The sequence below is a fragment of the Anabrus simplex genome, chromosome 2 (assembly GCF_040414725.1).
Source record: "Anabrus simplex isolate iqAnaSimp1 chromosome 2, ASM4041472v1, whole genome shotgun sequence".
Lineage (NCBI taxonomy): Eukaryota > Metazoa > Arthropoda > Insecta > Orthoptera > Tettigoniidae > Anabrus > Anabrus simplex.
The window spans coordinates 681,920,151-681,936,912 of NC_090266.1; the positions used below are offsets into that span (position 1 = coordinate 681,920,151).

At 38.2% G+C, this 16,762-nt stretch overlaps 1 protein-coding gene across 1 annotated transcript in view; it reads right to left on the reverse strand.

The window, feature by feature from the left end:
- Window positions 1-16,762, reverse strand: part of LOC136863639 (membrane-associated tyrosine- and threonine-specific cdc2-inhibitory kinase) — a 197,811-nt gene that overhangs the window by 12,526 nt on the left and 168,523 nt on the right. The window contains exons 13-14 of the mRNA XM_067140004.2: window positions 15,865-15,939; window positions 7,715-7,780 (exon numbers count right to left, since the gene is read on the reverse strand). Coding sequence (XP_066996105.2) covers window positions 7,715-7,780; window positions 15,865-15,939 — 141 coding nt within the window. The remainder of the gene's footprint in view (window positions 1-7,714; window positions 7,781-15,864; window positions 15,940-16,762) is intronic.

Sequence of the window (16,762 nt, forward strand, 5' to 3'; positions counted from 1 at the left end):
ATATTCACACCGCAATATCTCCGAGAGTGTGCTATTTGGAAGGGGTATCAGCTTTGAGGTGTGAACGGAGCTTGCCGTCACTGATGGAGGTGCTCTGAATGCACAGCAGCGGCCACTCGAGTCACTCGTGTCAGAATTTCATGACTGTATACAAACCCTGAACAAACCAGCACATCGCCCAGACAACAATCCTATTGAACACCTATGTGATATGCTTGGGTAAAATGTCCAACATCAAAATTTTGACACCCTGAATGAAATGAGACAAGCACTCCCAGGGAAGTAGATGGATATCCCCCAGGAAATGATCCACGACCTTGTGGGTAGCATGCTGCAGTACATGGAGTCAGTCATAATCGCCAGGGGTGGAAACACACATACCAGTGTGAGGAAGGTGGTCTGCGACAGCAAGAGAACTTCAGTTGCAAGATGGTAAATTAATATGTCAGTATCCCTTCAATTCCATTCAGTAAAATAACAAAAATTTGCAATGTTTTGAAAAACAGTGTAACCTTTGAGAAGAATGATGACTCTTATTTGCCAGTCAGTGCATATTAGACAAATAATAAAAGCAACAGCAACAATTCTATATTTCTGTATGGAGGGCTGGTATTTGAATACTGGAAAGAAAAAAAAATGTTACAAATTATTATGTTCCTTGGTGGGAGGTGTAAGTTGTTTCTTTTACCATATTTCTATAATGGTTGACAAAAAGTGTACAGGAAAGAATGCATGTGTGTGTCTTTGTGTTTGCGTTCTAATTCCCAGGTACATGGATAAAAGTCCATTGGCCATGATGATGGGTTCAAGTTATTCTTTGCCTCAGGGGTGCACACAAGCAAATGTATTTCAGTGTGATGATTGCATGTTATGTGTTATGTAATACATGATAATAATAATAATAATAACGATGATGATGATGATAATAATAATGAGGCAGAGACAGGGTGAAGCCCGCTTTCAGCACTCAGCCTACTTTAGCTGAATAATTCCAAAGGGTCTGCTAAAGGCTTTAACGTCCCCATACAATGGATCAATCACCATAAACGGTGTCATATTCCCTCACTCCGTATGAGCACTGTGGAAAAGATTTGGAACTGAAACCAGGCTTCTAGCACACAATCTAGTGATTAGGAATTGTATACCATGACCTCTGCTGGCCGACATTTTGAGCTGAAATATTTTTCCACCAATGGAACTCAAAACAGCAAACCACATTGTCTGACCATAAACAATTTACCTTCTAACAATATCAGGCGGGCTAGATAGGAAATAATATTTTGAACTTTCTGTGTTCAATTAATTGTTCTTGTATGATGAACCATCACTGATAAAGCTGTGTAAAACTTCATTGAAAACTGTAAAAACAGTCTCTTGACGTGGCTATACACAATCAGGATGGCCACCAATTTTAAGATTCCCTGACATTTTCCCTGTTTACCAGACACAAAAATCTTCTTTTCCCCTGACACACACTAAAAATAAATTTAGAAATGAAGTTTCCAGCTATGACAGTAATATTTGAAATACATTCTGAAAACTTAACATCCAAAAAATAAATGCACAATTAAAGCGCATATGAAATTTCAAAACTTGAAGTTGAATTTAGTCTAAATTCACTTTAAGTTTTAAAAAATGATTACCATCACGGCTTCAGTGAGGAAATTTCTTCATCTATAGCCACCAAAGACTGCAGGGTTTCTGCCATCACCCTCCTTTTCTTGGGAAAAATCCAGCCCTCATTAAGGAAATCTTACTTGGAATGAGTGTCAGAGGAGAGATGTGTTCATTGTGATGTCTAGGAACCCACCATCCCACCCACAGAAGTACTTTTACTTTTATAACCTAACGTCAAGTTCAGCCAGTTCTTGCCATCCCTTTCAAGTTGTTTAAAAAAAAAAAAAAAAAAAGAATTTGAATTCTGTAGGTAATATCCCAGCCACAGCTACCAAAACAAACACTGTCACGTATTACTCCACTGCTGCTGCTTCTTCCATTAAAGAAGGTTCACCACCCTATAAAGCACCAGTGACTAATGTCTGCAGAATTATCTTTCAAGAGAGCAAGTAACCAAAGCTGAGGTTATATGGTGCATGCATACTGTCTTGCAACCTCATTCTTTACCTGCCAGTGAAGCTAGTGTATGTTTGTTCCCAGACTCTGGAATAGCTTCAAAAGTTCAAATGCATAGAACAAAAGTTGCATATACTCATGGTTTCCCTATTTTCATAAACAAGTTCTTGAGACATGTAGTAAGTGCATACATTTCACAGTTGGTTTTGACGAGTCACTGAATATAATTTCTCAGATAGGCCAAACGGATCTTGTAATTCGTTGTTTCAATCTGCATACAAACTCTTACAATTTTCAATGGTGATGATGATGATGCTTGTTGTTTTAAGGGGCCTAACATCGAAGGTCAATGACCCAACTTTTTTTTTCAATGGATGGTCCAAATGTGTGTATAAAAATTTCCTTCAGGACATGAATAATTTATTCAATCATTACTGATCTGCATTTAGGGCAGTCAACCAGGTGGCAGATTCCCTATCTGTTGTTTTCCTAGCCTTTTCTTAAATGATTGCAAAGAAATTGGAAATTAATTGAACATCTCCCTTAGTAAGTTATTCTAATCCCTAACTTCCATTCCTACAAATGAATATTTGCCCAAATTTGTCCTCTTGAATTCCAACTTTATCTTCACGTTGTGATCTTTCCTATTTTTAACGACACCACGCAAACCCATTCGTCTACTGATGTCATTCCAATTAATCGAGCAGCTCGTTTCCTTTCTCCCAAGTCTTCCCAGCCCAAACTTTGCAACATTTTTGTAACGCTACTCTTTTGTTGGAAATCACCCAGAACAAATCGAGCTGCTTTTCTTTAGATTTTTTTCCATTTCTTGAATCAAGTAATTCTGGTGAAGGTCCCATACACTGGAAGCATACTCTATTTATTAAATTACAATCCAGATGCTCCTATTTTGGTGAATATTGGATCTTGTGGCTTGCATACTGTGCACAATTCATATAATGTGGCAGTAAAAGAAACCCAGTGGAATATTGCCGAGTTTCTTCATGCTCTTCACTTCTTGTTTTGCCACGTTTCTGCGAGACATGCTGATTATACACGTTACTCATGTTCAAACACATTTCCTTTGATATATTGTGCTATAACAGAGGTGCTCAGGTGGGCACCTGTTGAGGCTAGCCCAGTGTGGCCGGGCTGGCATGACATAAATGTGGGCAACTTAAATAGTAAGCATACATCACAGTGAAGCGAGAGAGCAAACACACTTTTGAGGAAAGCGAGGAAGCGTTGACGTTCAATTGTAATTACGAAGCTCTCCTCCACTACTCAGCGAAGTGCTGATTGGGATACATTACTTTAAATAAAACTCTATAATCGCAACAAAAAACTGACTTTTTCATGATTTTCAGGTTTGATTTATACCACGTTAAATATAAACACTGAATTTCTGAAAATAGTATTTAAAATTTAACAAGCATCCGGTGATAATAGCTAGCCTCTAAATGGCGAGAGGGAGTTTTGTTACAAGTGGGCACATAGATAATCCTAGATTAAAGCACAACAACAACAACAACAACAACAACAACAACAACAACAACAACAACAACAACAACAACAACAACAACAACAACAACAACAACAACAACAACATAAATGTATCTACCAAAGTATGCCTTCAAATACATAACCTTATTGATTTTATTCCCGGTAAGTATGATTGGATTGTTGGTGAGTTTATCAGATAACTTAAAACCAAACAACCACAAGCCACATACTATCCACCTTAACTCCATGTTATATTAGAGAACTGTTTCTAAACCACCTCTTAAAATGTAATAGTGAAAATTGAATTTCATTACGTACATTATAAAAATATTTGAGGATATAAGTGTAACTCTTTATTGTATCTGGTCAAAATACACAAACTGCAAGTAGCGTAAGTATGCAACTTATTTCTTACAATGTAAATTGAAAATGACGTGGATTTTTGCCCTCTTTCTTTCATTATTTTCTGCCTCCATTTCAAACTCGGGTATCGCAGCAGTGATCGAGAGTGACTGGCAGAAATTTGCCCAAACTTCACGGCCTGTGAAGTAGCCACGACACTGTGGTTGAACAGCATACGCTGCGCTCATCGCCTGCCAGCCCGCCCACTTACATTGCTGGGTGCCCGCGGGACGGAATGCCCAGCATGAGTACTTCTGTGTTATAAGATGGCTTGAAAATTCGAGTCATTGAATGTCCTACATAATGTAGACAAATATGTGGAAGGAGGAAAAGAGATAAGAAAATCCACAAATGTAACAGCTTCAAAACAGTATCAACATTTAACCCCTTAACAGGGTACTAAATTCTCCACATGCGTAACCTGCCCCGAGTACTTTTTCCCCACTTCGTGATATTTAAATATTTCCTTCATAAATGTCTACGCAATTAGTTTAATCTAATACGATAGTAAATATTATTCTTCAATAATGAGATACTAACATGAAACTGTCGAAATACCCGCACAATCAAGCAGATCTCCTATACGTTTGGAAGCCATTCTTCGCAACATAAATGGCTGCGTGGGAACTTCGTGCAAGGTGCCAAAACAAATACATTTCACGAAGCTGTGACAGCTCTAAAAAACAATACACAGCGTGATCTCATGGAAAACACATCAACTAATGCGACAGATTCCATGCCAATGCCATATGCCTACATCCTCAAGAAAAATACGCGATAAATTTTACGATCGACTAATGCCGTCATGCCCACTGTAGCAGCCCAGTGCGAAAATGTCTAAAGATGTCATACCCACTTAAGGGGTTAAAGGTAAGCTTCTTAAGGCTAAGTTGTCATTTTTATTATCACTTGTTGGAGATTTCGAACCATTCTAAACAGTGAAGAAAATCATCTGCCTGCATCTAAAGTTGACATAGGTTATGCAGCTAGAGCAGCACTTCGTGGCACTCCTGGATTAAATAACAGAGATATATGTTTTGCACAGATTGTCTAAGATGAATGGTAGCTTTGTGCAAGAAGTTATTGGAATGGTTACCTCTAGCATATAAAGTGACTAAAGGAAGTTGTTGCCTTGATCCAAGTGTAGCCAAGCAACCACTACCCTTGAGCAGCAAACGGCTAAGAATAGCTTTAAATGCCTTTGTTGAAAATAAATAGATTTAGGGTAATGAAGCTGATCATATACAAAGGGAGTTCACTTCTGTTTGTGATATGGGGACAAGCAGAGAGATAATAAAGACTAGGAGCAACAATATGGAATACAATAATAACCGAAGAAAATGCAAAAGATCGTGAACCGTATGGAATGCCATGCATGCAGAGCGAGGTAGCTTAACCACGCGGTGATGTAGACAATACAGTTGGTAGAGAGGTTTCGAGATCGCGCTCAACTGATATAAATGGCAGCTTGGGATTGGCTGGATCAAGACCTAGCACACATAAATGTACTTCACAAAAACAAAATCTCTAAACCAACAAACAACTTTCATCTTACAATGTGATATCACTTTATTTCAAATCTTGTTCTGTATTCAAAAAATTATGCATGCATGATATTACAAACTACTAGTCATGCATCAAAACTTCTGAACCCTTCACACGAAAGATAGGTTAGAAACTAAAAAGGGTGAGGCCCAAACGGAGTCACGATGTACTACACATTTACACAAGGCTTGCCCACGTCAGCAAGTTTAATAACAATAATGAGCATTCAAGTATTATATTTTAGTTAATTTCATAATTTGCTGTATTCAGTCAGTGTATTTTCATCTTTTTTTTATATTTTATGGGTGGGGGTAACGCACATGCCATTACACAGCGAACAAACACAGTCATCCATTGGGTTGTGGAATTATGTCTATGACCTTATTTTGTGGTAGAAGCCATGTATCGCATTTAAGCGATTAGAAAAACTGCGAACGCAAAGTAACTGATCAAGCTCGTCATTCCCTACAACACAGAATATTCAATAGTAAGCAGATCAAAACATTACAAATTCAATCAATCGATTGTAGTCGCTACTACTTGCTACTAGTCTATCCAGGCTATCCATATAGCTATTGATGCTATAGATTACTTCACATTCAAGATCGCATGTTTTTTATGTTTATTAACTTTTCTTTACAATTTTTTCCCCTGGCATCCAATGGCAATTTCTCACCATACCGATGGATATGCTGCACAGTGCTGTTCACAAAATTGTCCCTCCACTATAGGTATTGTTGATGAATGATGGCTGACATGTTGAGCATGTGTTATAGCTAACATAGTCTATGCTAAACCTCAATTGTTATGCTAATTATTGCTTGTGTATTGTATGAAGCGCCACCTGTTGGTCATTTTGTATACTTTATTTTGGTGTCAATAAAACCCCATGTCATGCTAATCATGTATGTCAATTATTACTTCTCTGTCTTCAATATTCAGTGAAGTACTACCTTGTCAAATGTCAACAGACTTATGGGTCACTCTATATTACTAGGACAACTATCTTAAGTCGAATATTAGTAAAACACAATACACTTTTTCATCTACATAATCATGCTGCAAATTACAAACTTATCACCAGTTGGGAAGGAAGGCAACTTGAGTTCATCGCTGTTTTCAAATACCTAGTTCAGCTTCATCAGTTTCTTACTTTTAGAGCACATTGTCACTGTCAGTATGAAGGTCAGAATCAGGAATAGTTTACTACGCATGATAACTAGGTCAAGCTGGGAGCACATCCAGCAACTGTACGAACCAGAGACTTGGCATTTTCTTTCTCCACAGTTGAGCGTGGATCAACTCTGCCCCCATTCCAAGAAAGTGGATATTGCTTTGAACGATACATGTCGTGCAGTTTCCAGTTGCCTCAAAACAACCAACGCCACACCAGCGGCTTAGCTCCACCTTTCATCCAATGGCAAGTAGCAGCTGAAAAGGATCATTAAATGGTACGACAGCGTCTTGGGTCACGGAGGACTTTCAGCCATACCATGTGTTCTTAGGAATCAATGCTGACAGTCCACATTATCTGTCTAGAATCGTGTAACAGAAGGAACTCCAGCACATACTTCACAATCTTGGCCTGTCTGAAAGACCATCGACAGGATAAGAAGTGGAATGCCTGGTAACAAGGCTACACTCAAAAGATGGGGTTATACACAGATGGTCGTTTGCAACTGTGCTGCAATTCAAGGTCTTGAGCATTTACTTCACTGTCCAAACTGTCCTATGGAAACTCAACTTGAAGACTTTATTACACGGTGATTAAGCTATTGTGGCTGCTTCTTAATGAAGCGCTTTCAGCATCTGAAGATACTTGGAAACCACCACCACCACCACCACCACCACCACCACCACCACCACCACCACTCTACAGGAAAATGCTGGGATAGTACCTACCCAAATCTTAGCCCTGAGGACTACAGCCACCACTAACACTGGTTATTAAAAACATCTTGACACACTAAACTACACGCCAGTGATAAGTGTATAATGGTCCAAACCCCTCAAACTAATCAACAATAACATTACCCTGACTGACAATTGTTAACCGAGATGTGCTCTCACTCTTCCGCTGCCACTCATCTGTGCTATATACCTGTAGCATTTATGATCCAACTATACAAACATCTAGCCCGCCAATGATACGTACAACAGCTAGTACTGAATAATATGTATAAAACATTACCTCATTTTACAAACAATGGTCTGTTTGTCCGCAGCCATGATATCGTAAGTTGAGGATGGAGCAGCACTAAAAACAAGAATAAAAATGAATTAGTAGATGGCACAAAGAATGATCTCTATCATCCAACAAGATTTCTTTCTCAATGTAATTTTCCATGTTTATTTGTAGTTGACACAAGTGCCCAGCTTCTGTTTAAAACTGGCTGAGGAGTTATGACGGGACGTCCTTGGTCCCATTGAAATTCAAACTCTAAGTCGCTGGGTTTCAAAGCTGAGTGGATTTAACACATTGAGGCCCACACCTGACCCTTACATGGTCTGCACAGAAAGCTCGCGCATCCCATGCCTGAGCATAGGCCGGGGAAATGTTTCATGCGTAAGTTCACGTGTACAACCAGGACTTGAGTCTGGGTTGATATGGATACATACAATGGTTTCCTCTCTTTGATGCTGTTGATCTGTTTTGCTATCTGATGACTAATTAGAGAATTATGAGGAAATATAAGACACACAATATAGCAAGTTCTCCTCGTGCCATCTTGGTGTTGTTTTAGAAGCTCTGCTCAGTAATAGTGTACCATATGATGCAGTTAAAGTGTTTGTTAGTGACAGTGCCCCGTACATGACCCGGTGTTATGAAACATTAACTGTGGTCATAGGGGATCATTTAATGCATCCACAGTGCTTGGCATGTAAGATCAGCTTGGTTGGCAATAGTTGGGTCGCAGTGATGACAGTTTTAAATCATGTGGTTGCGATGGTAAAGCCTGCATTTTTGAACTCAAGAAAGCGAAAACATAATTATTTACAATTCTTAACATCGAAGTATGGTGCTTCAAAGGAAGCAAAGCAAAGCTTTTTCCAGCACCTGTCATAACCCGATGGCATAGCTGGTTTCGGGCTGTCTTCTATTTGAGTGCTTACTTTACTGATGTTGTTACATTTTTCAAGATGTCTGACACAAAAGACATCAACAACTGTGGTATTAAGTACCTGACTGATCTGAGTGACCGAGAAGTGAATAGGCTTCACTCCCACACGGTTTTTGTCACAGATCATGCAGCTGGATTGCTTGACCTCTTTACTGAATCTGAAGGTCTCTGTATCCTATCTCTCATCTCCTTTATCCCAAACTGCATAACCTTGACGCCAGTTTTACCTTAATTTGTGAAGGGAATTTTTCTGCGCCAACTAATGATGCTTTGATTAAGCCCACTCATCTCCAGCAGGCTGCATGTAAAGACACATTTGTCAAAGCTGCTCATTCTTCAAAGTGCACGCTAGCCACATTGAAAGCTATAGACTACAGCCATAAGCATTTTGTGTCAATTACTCAAGCTTTGTATCCAAAAAATATAATTCTGAATAACACTGATAAATTAGATGAGCTTGTGAAGGTGTTTGGAGTAACAGATCTCTCACAAAATGATATATGCCCAGGTTACTGTTCTCTGAAACATGCAATTCAAATCCAGATGAAAGAAAGTGAAAAATGTGATGTCATGCTTGCATTAACTGCAGTGCAGACAGAGTTCAGCATATATGCTAAATACCGGTACTGTCTTGAGTTGTTGTGGACCCCAACGAACAATGTAGATAGCGAGCACGTGTTGCCTCATTACAACACAGTGGTTACAGAGAGACGGTTCAATTTGAAAAAAAGCAATTTCGAAGTAGTGACAATGCTTTCGTTTGAACAACGAATTTGTATTGTGTGTAAATCAAGGACAATAATTGCACTTCATAAACTTCGAATCATTAAAATTAATGATACCATGCCATTACACTAGGCTGCAAAAAAAATTCTTTGTGCGGTAAAAACGAAAATATGTGGTTTTTATGAATTTCTTAATGCAGAATTCAAGAAAAAAATTAGTTTTGGTGTATCACGTCTGGTTTAGTGGCAATTTTACAAAATGTTATTTTGTTCTTACGTAAAATTGTTGATACTTAGTACTGATGTAAATTTAAGCTTGCAAAACGTAATCATATTTTTAATGCATTAAATACACATAAATGCTGTTTTGTAAGCAAGTAGATGGTTAGTATTATATTTTTAATGTATAGTGAAATTAATGAAACTGAAGCATAAAGCGCCTATTTAGTTTCGGCTGCACAGTTGCTTTCAAATTAATATAACCGTACCATGAATAAAAATTTACATGGTTAACCATACATAGTTTTGTTACTTACATTATACAGTAAACTCGTGTCCTAATCCCAAAGTGGTGCAGCTCTTTTCAGGCACACCCCCATTGGAGGTGAGCTGCGTGTACCATTTGAACCACATACCAGCCCTCCTGCAATTCTTAAATTTCTGGCAGTACCGGGAATCGAACCCGGGCCCCCGAGGACGGCAGCTAATAACACTAACCGTTACGCTACGGAGGCGGACACTTACATTACGTGCAGGTTAGATTCACACCTCCGTCTTTTTCCGTTTTCCGAGGAATTTCCATGTTTTTGAAGTTCTTGAATATCTCTAGAAGGGTCGTCCCGTGCAATCGACTAACAGTAATCGGCCATCATATTCACATCCCAGCGTCCCTGATAGCGTTGTTCTGCATCTTTGAGATCCTGGTGAAACCTTTCACCTTGTTCTTCACTGACAGCTCCTAAATTTGGAGGGAAATATTCCACATGCGAAGCTAAGAAATGAAGCTTAAGGCTCATATTACAACCGAGTTCCTTAAACTTTACCAACATTTTCCTTACATTTTCTTTGTATTGAGGGTCCTTAATGTTGCCAAGGAATTTAGTCACTACATCTTTGAATGTGTTCCATGCCGCCTCCTCAATTTTGGTCATCATGTCAGTGAAATTTTTATCCTTCATCTGTTTACGAATCTGTGGTCCATCAAATACGCCTTTTTTGATTTTTGCATCTGATAATGAGGGAAATTAAGTGGATAAACATAGGAAGCATAGGCTACTTTTATCTAATGCCTTGACATACTGTTTCATCAATTCTAATTTGATGTGCAAGGGTGGAAGTAGAATTTTTTAACGGTCAACAAGACTTACATTCAAGACATTTTTGGATCCTGGTTGTAGTTGTTTCCTTTCTGGCCAATTCACTGTATTCCAATGTTTATCCCGTGCCCTGCTATCCCATTCGCATAGTAAACAGGGAAACTTTGTGTAGCCTTTTTGTTGTCCCAGCAACAATCCAATGATCTTCAAATAACCGCAAATTTGCCAACCATTCTCGTGATATTTCATTTTTTCAAGCGCCAACTTTAAGGTCTCGTATGTTTCAGACATTTTTGTGGAGTGTGCAAGTGGTACGGATGCCATAGCATTTGTATTATGAAGCAAAACAGCCTTTAAACTTCTTTTGGAAGAATCAATAAAAAATGCCAGTTACTAGGATCATACTCTCAATTGACGTAGATGATTTGGAACATCCGTACAAAGTACAAGTTCATCTTTTTGAGTATAATACTTTTGGAATTCTTTGTCACGATTTCGGTACCAGGAAAATGTAACACCGTGTGCCAACATATTCTTTTCGCGCAATCTTGAACCAAGTAATTCACATTTTTCTTTGGTTAGCTCTAAGTCCCTTATCAGATCATCGTACATACCTCGCGGTCTATTGCGTATCTGGGGGAGTTTGTTATGAATTTACCAGGAAGCCCCCAACTACAAAATAAAAATTTAGACAGCAATAAACCTATAATAAAATGCAAACAATAAAAAATCAAATCACACAGTTGTATTCTAAAAAAAGTTGCGCGAGAACATCTCTCAACATTACATCTTTCAAATTCATGCAGATACTAAAACACCGAATTGCGTCAAAACTAGACGTGATAGGAAAAAAATAGCAACAATTTCGGAATCAGGGCAGCGATTTCCATAAGAGTTACATATTTTCTATTTTACCGCAAAGTCATGTTGGCTAGTGTTATTTTAAATTTGTAAATAGATGCTAATTTTGAAACAAACAGATGCTAATTTTTCAGGTCCCTAGTGATAGGGTAATCTAAAAAGCCTCGTTGCTTCAAGAATGTGCGATCATTGCCTACTGCCAACGATGCCAACCATAAAGCTTGGATGACCTCAGATCTTAATGACCTTAATTAAGGTTCAGCCCCAGCATTTGCCTGGTGTGAAAATGGGAAACTATGGAAAACTTATCTTCAGGGCTGCTGACAGTGGGGTTCGAACCTAGTATCTCCCAAATACTGGATACGGGCCGCACTTAAGCGGCTGCAGCTATCGAGCTCAGTGGGAGAATATGTAAAAACATACTTGTGTGTTCCAGAATATCATGTGTTAGGAATAAATTATCAATCAGAAATTCTTTTCTTAGAGCAAAATATTTCAACAATCCCCTTCGTTAAAAAAAAATTATAATTGTATTTTACAGTAGTTGGAAATTGTGACAATATTTTTTATTATCTCTGCCATCTTTATGCAGATCAGTCTTTCAGCTTTCTATCGATGTATAATATGGATTTATTAAGATGAATATGTGATTACAGGCATGATTTTATTTTCATTGTGTATATTGAGGAAAATAACTGCAGCATTTGACAGATAAACCTGCAGCAGTTCTAAAGTTAAAGGTACATCGAAACTTGTTTTAAGTAACTAGACGGAACACATATGGGCTGGATATTATAAAATTGCAGATAATATTTCCACAGCACGTATGTAAAAAAGTAACAGCATCACAGTCTGATCCCAATCTGATGTCATCACACGTAATGACACAGTACTAAATTCAATCGCTTCAGTGAAGTTGATATAGATGTTGATTCCCATAAGGAATCTAAAATATTTGTCCCGAATGAGTAAATTTATAATACCAATATAAATGGTCCATTATTGGACATTATAAATTTTCCAGCTAACTCATTCCTGGTTGCTAGCGTTTCCCCCCTGCCATGTGCTAGGTTGGGCTCGCCAGTTGGTACCTAGCACACCCACCAAGACGCATGGCTAGTGCATACCGTGGAGGCCACCGCATAGGCTACTTGGAGCCACCGGCAGTGCCAATGCACTATGAGAAACTTCATCTCATTACCAAAAATTGATGCCTGCTTGGCCATCAGATGATATAGATGTTGATTCCCATAGGGAATCTGAAATATTTGTCCTGAATGAGTAGCCATGCGTCTTGGTGGGTGTGCTAGGTATCAACTGATGAACCCAACCTAGCAAACGGGGGCGAAACGCTGGCAACCAGGAATGAGTTAGCTGGAAAATTTATAATGTCCAACAACGGACCATTTATATTGGTATTGTAAATTTACTCATTCGGGACAAACATTTCAGATTCCTAGAGTTGGTGATTTTTAGCATTTGCGATAAATGCGAAATACGTCGAAACTTTGCCAGCGTATCTGCCTTCATATTATATGACCCGTACGAGTGGTTTTTAGCGATACTGAATTAGTGATAAAATGCAAAATTGGTTCAAAATAAAAAATTATGCAATTTATGCAAAACTCTCGGTTTTATATGAAATAAACATATTTCTTTTTTAAAAAAGATGCATTTTTCTTAAAAATAAGATATATGTTATTTATTTCCAGGAAAAAGAATTGTTACTGCACCCATTACGATCGTAAGGCGGTAATATACTTTGACGGGCACTTCCGTCCTGGTGCACGGAACATTTATAAGTTCATTATCGCAGTTAGCTGGTCAGAGAGATTTATTCTGTTTGTTTTGCAGCCTACCCGATTGATGTCAGATGATACCTGAAGCTATTTTCCCTGTGTACATAGTAACTCTGAGCTGAAAAAAAAAAAAAAAAAAAAAAAAAAAAAAAAAAAAAAAAAAAAAAAGCACCTCAGTTTGCCGCTCGTAAACAGTCATGGCGGCATCTAAGCGCGGCATGGATGAGGTTATTCGTAACTGGCTTGAAAATAGTTATGTTGAAAGTAGAAATGATTCTCAGGAGAGTGAAAATACTTCTTCAACTGAGAGTGATGAAAGTGATTCTGATTTCAGTTCCGAGATGATAGTGCCAATTGAAACTACGTGACAAAACCAGAATGCAACAAGAGTGAGTGAAAAGTCTAGTAAAATGATACTTGGAATTATGATCTTGTTGACATGTTGACAATAAGCCTGTTTCTGTAACATGCAAACTAGTTTCTGAAATTCACTCTATAGTGAGGGGGGGGTTGGGAAATAATCCGAAAGAAATGGACGTAGAGAATGAATTTCTAACCCCACAGCTCTGGGATCATGTTACTAAGGAAACCAATGTCTATGCCTCTATATTTCTTGCTAATTTATGTGCTTCCCTTGAAACTAATACTTACGAACAAAAACATTAGTTTCCTGTTACTACAGACGAGCTAAAAGGTCACTTTGCTCTGTGTATTCTTATGTATGTGATTAGTCAAATTTATGTTAAAGTGACGAAAAAATAAATAAAATAAATGGTATGCAAGGGAATATTTCCTTTCACAAGTAATGGTGGGCCAAAGGGTTAAATCATTCAATGTGTGGAATATCTTTCACTGGCCTAAGAGCACTGCAAAGAACAATCAATCATACAGCAAATACACATTCAAGCGCACATGTTCATTCTCTTTGTGTTGACCCTTGATCACAGTTGGTTATTCTTGACATTCCTGTTTTAAAGTACGGTAGCAATAGAAGCGAACTGATGATTAAACAGCATGCCGAGAGTCACAAATCGGGACATTTTTATGTAAGTGATACAGATAGGCCTATATTGATGTGCAGACTTTGCAATCAAAGACTTGAAGAAAAAAATAATGTTTTGCAGTCCTTCCTTTGCCTCGGCAGCACTGCTGTGCATTTGGGCCTCCACGAACAGTGTCGATATAGAATTTTTTTTAGAAAGTACAAGATAATTGTAACTGATAGGCAGTCTCGAATGAAGGAGGACACCGTTTAAACAACTGGCATGTTGTACTTCAATCGTCATTGAAATTCCTGTTCCTTGTAGGTGTATTGTACTGTGACAAATAAATATGTTCAGAATAGTATTTTTCACTTAGAAATTGTGTTTGTAAATTTGTAAATAAGCATATTCGTGTGTGTGCGTTAATACTTCTTGCAGTCTTATGTTGATGTTTTGTCTTATTTTCTATAGTGAATTCAAAGGTTGTTGGCTCGAATTCCACTGGTGTAGGGTTGACCATTTTTGTTCTGTACTTAACATCTCTTCAACACGTACTAAATGTAAGTAACACGACCTAATACGTTGAAAGCCGGTTTTGATTAGCAAATTATGCCTATTTTTAACCAATTTGCTACAAAACGCTAAATTTGAGAGATTTAGATGCTACAAAATGCTAAATCTGAAATATCAAAACGCTAAATCTCTGATTTTTAATGTTCTAAACCACGAACTCTACGGATTCCCTATGGGAATCAACATCTATATTATCTGATGGCCAAGCAGGCATCAATTTTTGGTAATGAGACGAAGTTTCCCATAGTGCATTGGCACTGCTGGTGGCTCCAAGTAGCATATGCAGTGGCCTCCACGGTATGCACTAGCCATGCGTCTTGGTGGGTGTGCTAGGTACCAACTGACGAGCCCAACCTAGCACACGGGGGCGAAACGCTGGCAACCAGGAATGAGTTAGCTGGAAAATTTATAATGTCCAATAACGGACCATTTATATTGGTATCAGTGAAGTTGTACGATTCATTTTAACTATGTCTTCACACAATATTTACCATGCTCAATTTGACAATGGATGTTCAAGTCTCCGCCCTGTTATAATGTAGTACTAGTTAAAAGCTATACTGGCAACAGTGCAGCATCTCTTTATTACATAAATACCTCTCTAATAATAGTTTAAAATGGCTACAGTATGTCCCCAAGTCTTCTACAAATTTTATCGGAACATTCTTTGCATGATAACCGCACCTCCTATTTTGGGACCTTAAAACTGGTATAAAAAGTGCAGCTGATATGTGAGTAAATATGACATTTCACATTATTTTGCCTTCCTTTTTTCTCTATCCTTCGTCTTCCTACATTTATTTTTGATCCACAAAGTTTTTCCATCAAGATCTGTTTTCCTAGTCCATGTAACTTAATCAAGCACCCAATTCAATGATAGATTTTGAATGAGTTATTCAATGGGGAATAGAGTATATCGTGGAGTTCATCTTGTTTCAGGGGGACAAAAAAATCGTACACACCTATCATCATTTGGACTGGAATAGCCAGATGTTTCTCCAGAGTCATCTCCAACGCAAGATTTCTTCGACAGCCTGCTGAAAAACAAGAAATAATTCACATCAGGAAACAATAAAATGAATAAAAACAGGGTATCACTGAATACATAGGTACTTCATCTCTGGCTAGCCAGCAAGCATATTAAAGAGTATTGTGGAGTGATATATAATGGCTCTTGGTTGTTTCAAACTCAATTTTAACAAGCAGACTAAAGGGCAACTTTATTTGTTTGCCTTTAATTCCCGAGACAACCAGGATTGCAGTTGCAAAAACTATTTAGACAGTGATTCAGGTTCTATATAATTGCTAAGAATGTACTTTGAATCAAATTAAATTTTAATAAAAAAGGAAAAGCTCAACAGATTCTATCATACACGTAATTGAATTCCTTGCACTTTCCTAGCCATGAATTTATGAAATACTAATAAGTATTGTTATTTACCTACGGACTCCGAAATCTACACGGGTGAACAGCAAAACTTAAGGACCAAGTGTAAAACAACACATAACATCGTTGATAACTGTTACAACCAAAAGGAAGGACTATCAGCACATGAACTTGAACTTGTGATACTGGTGGCCTCAGAGCTCGTAAGAGCTCTAGGTTTGAATACGGTGCAATCACACCACTTGAATAGGAGTCCTGGGAGGGAAAGTTAAGAGAGTTTCACTTGAATCATTGTGAGTTAAAAAGTAGTAAATGGGACACAGAGAATATCTGGATGACTTTACTTGAAGTAGATTCAGAAGCTTGAGGTAGGGCAGTGTGTGGCAAGTGAGGTTCGGCAGTTTGGTATCACCAATAGCATCAAACTGCAATGCATGGAAAGCCAGGTGCAGCTGCGCAACAGATTTATGGAG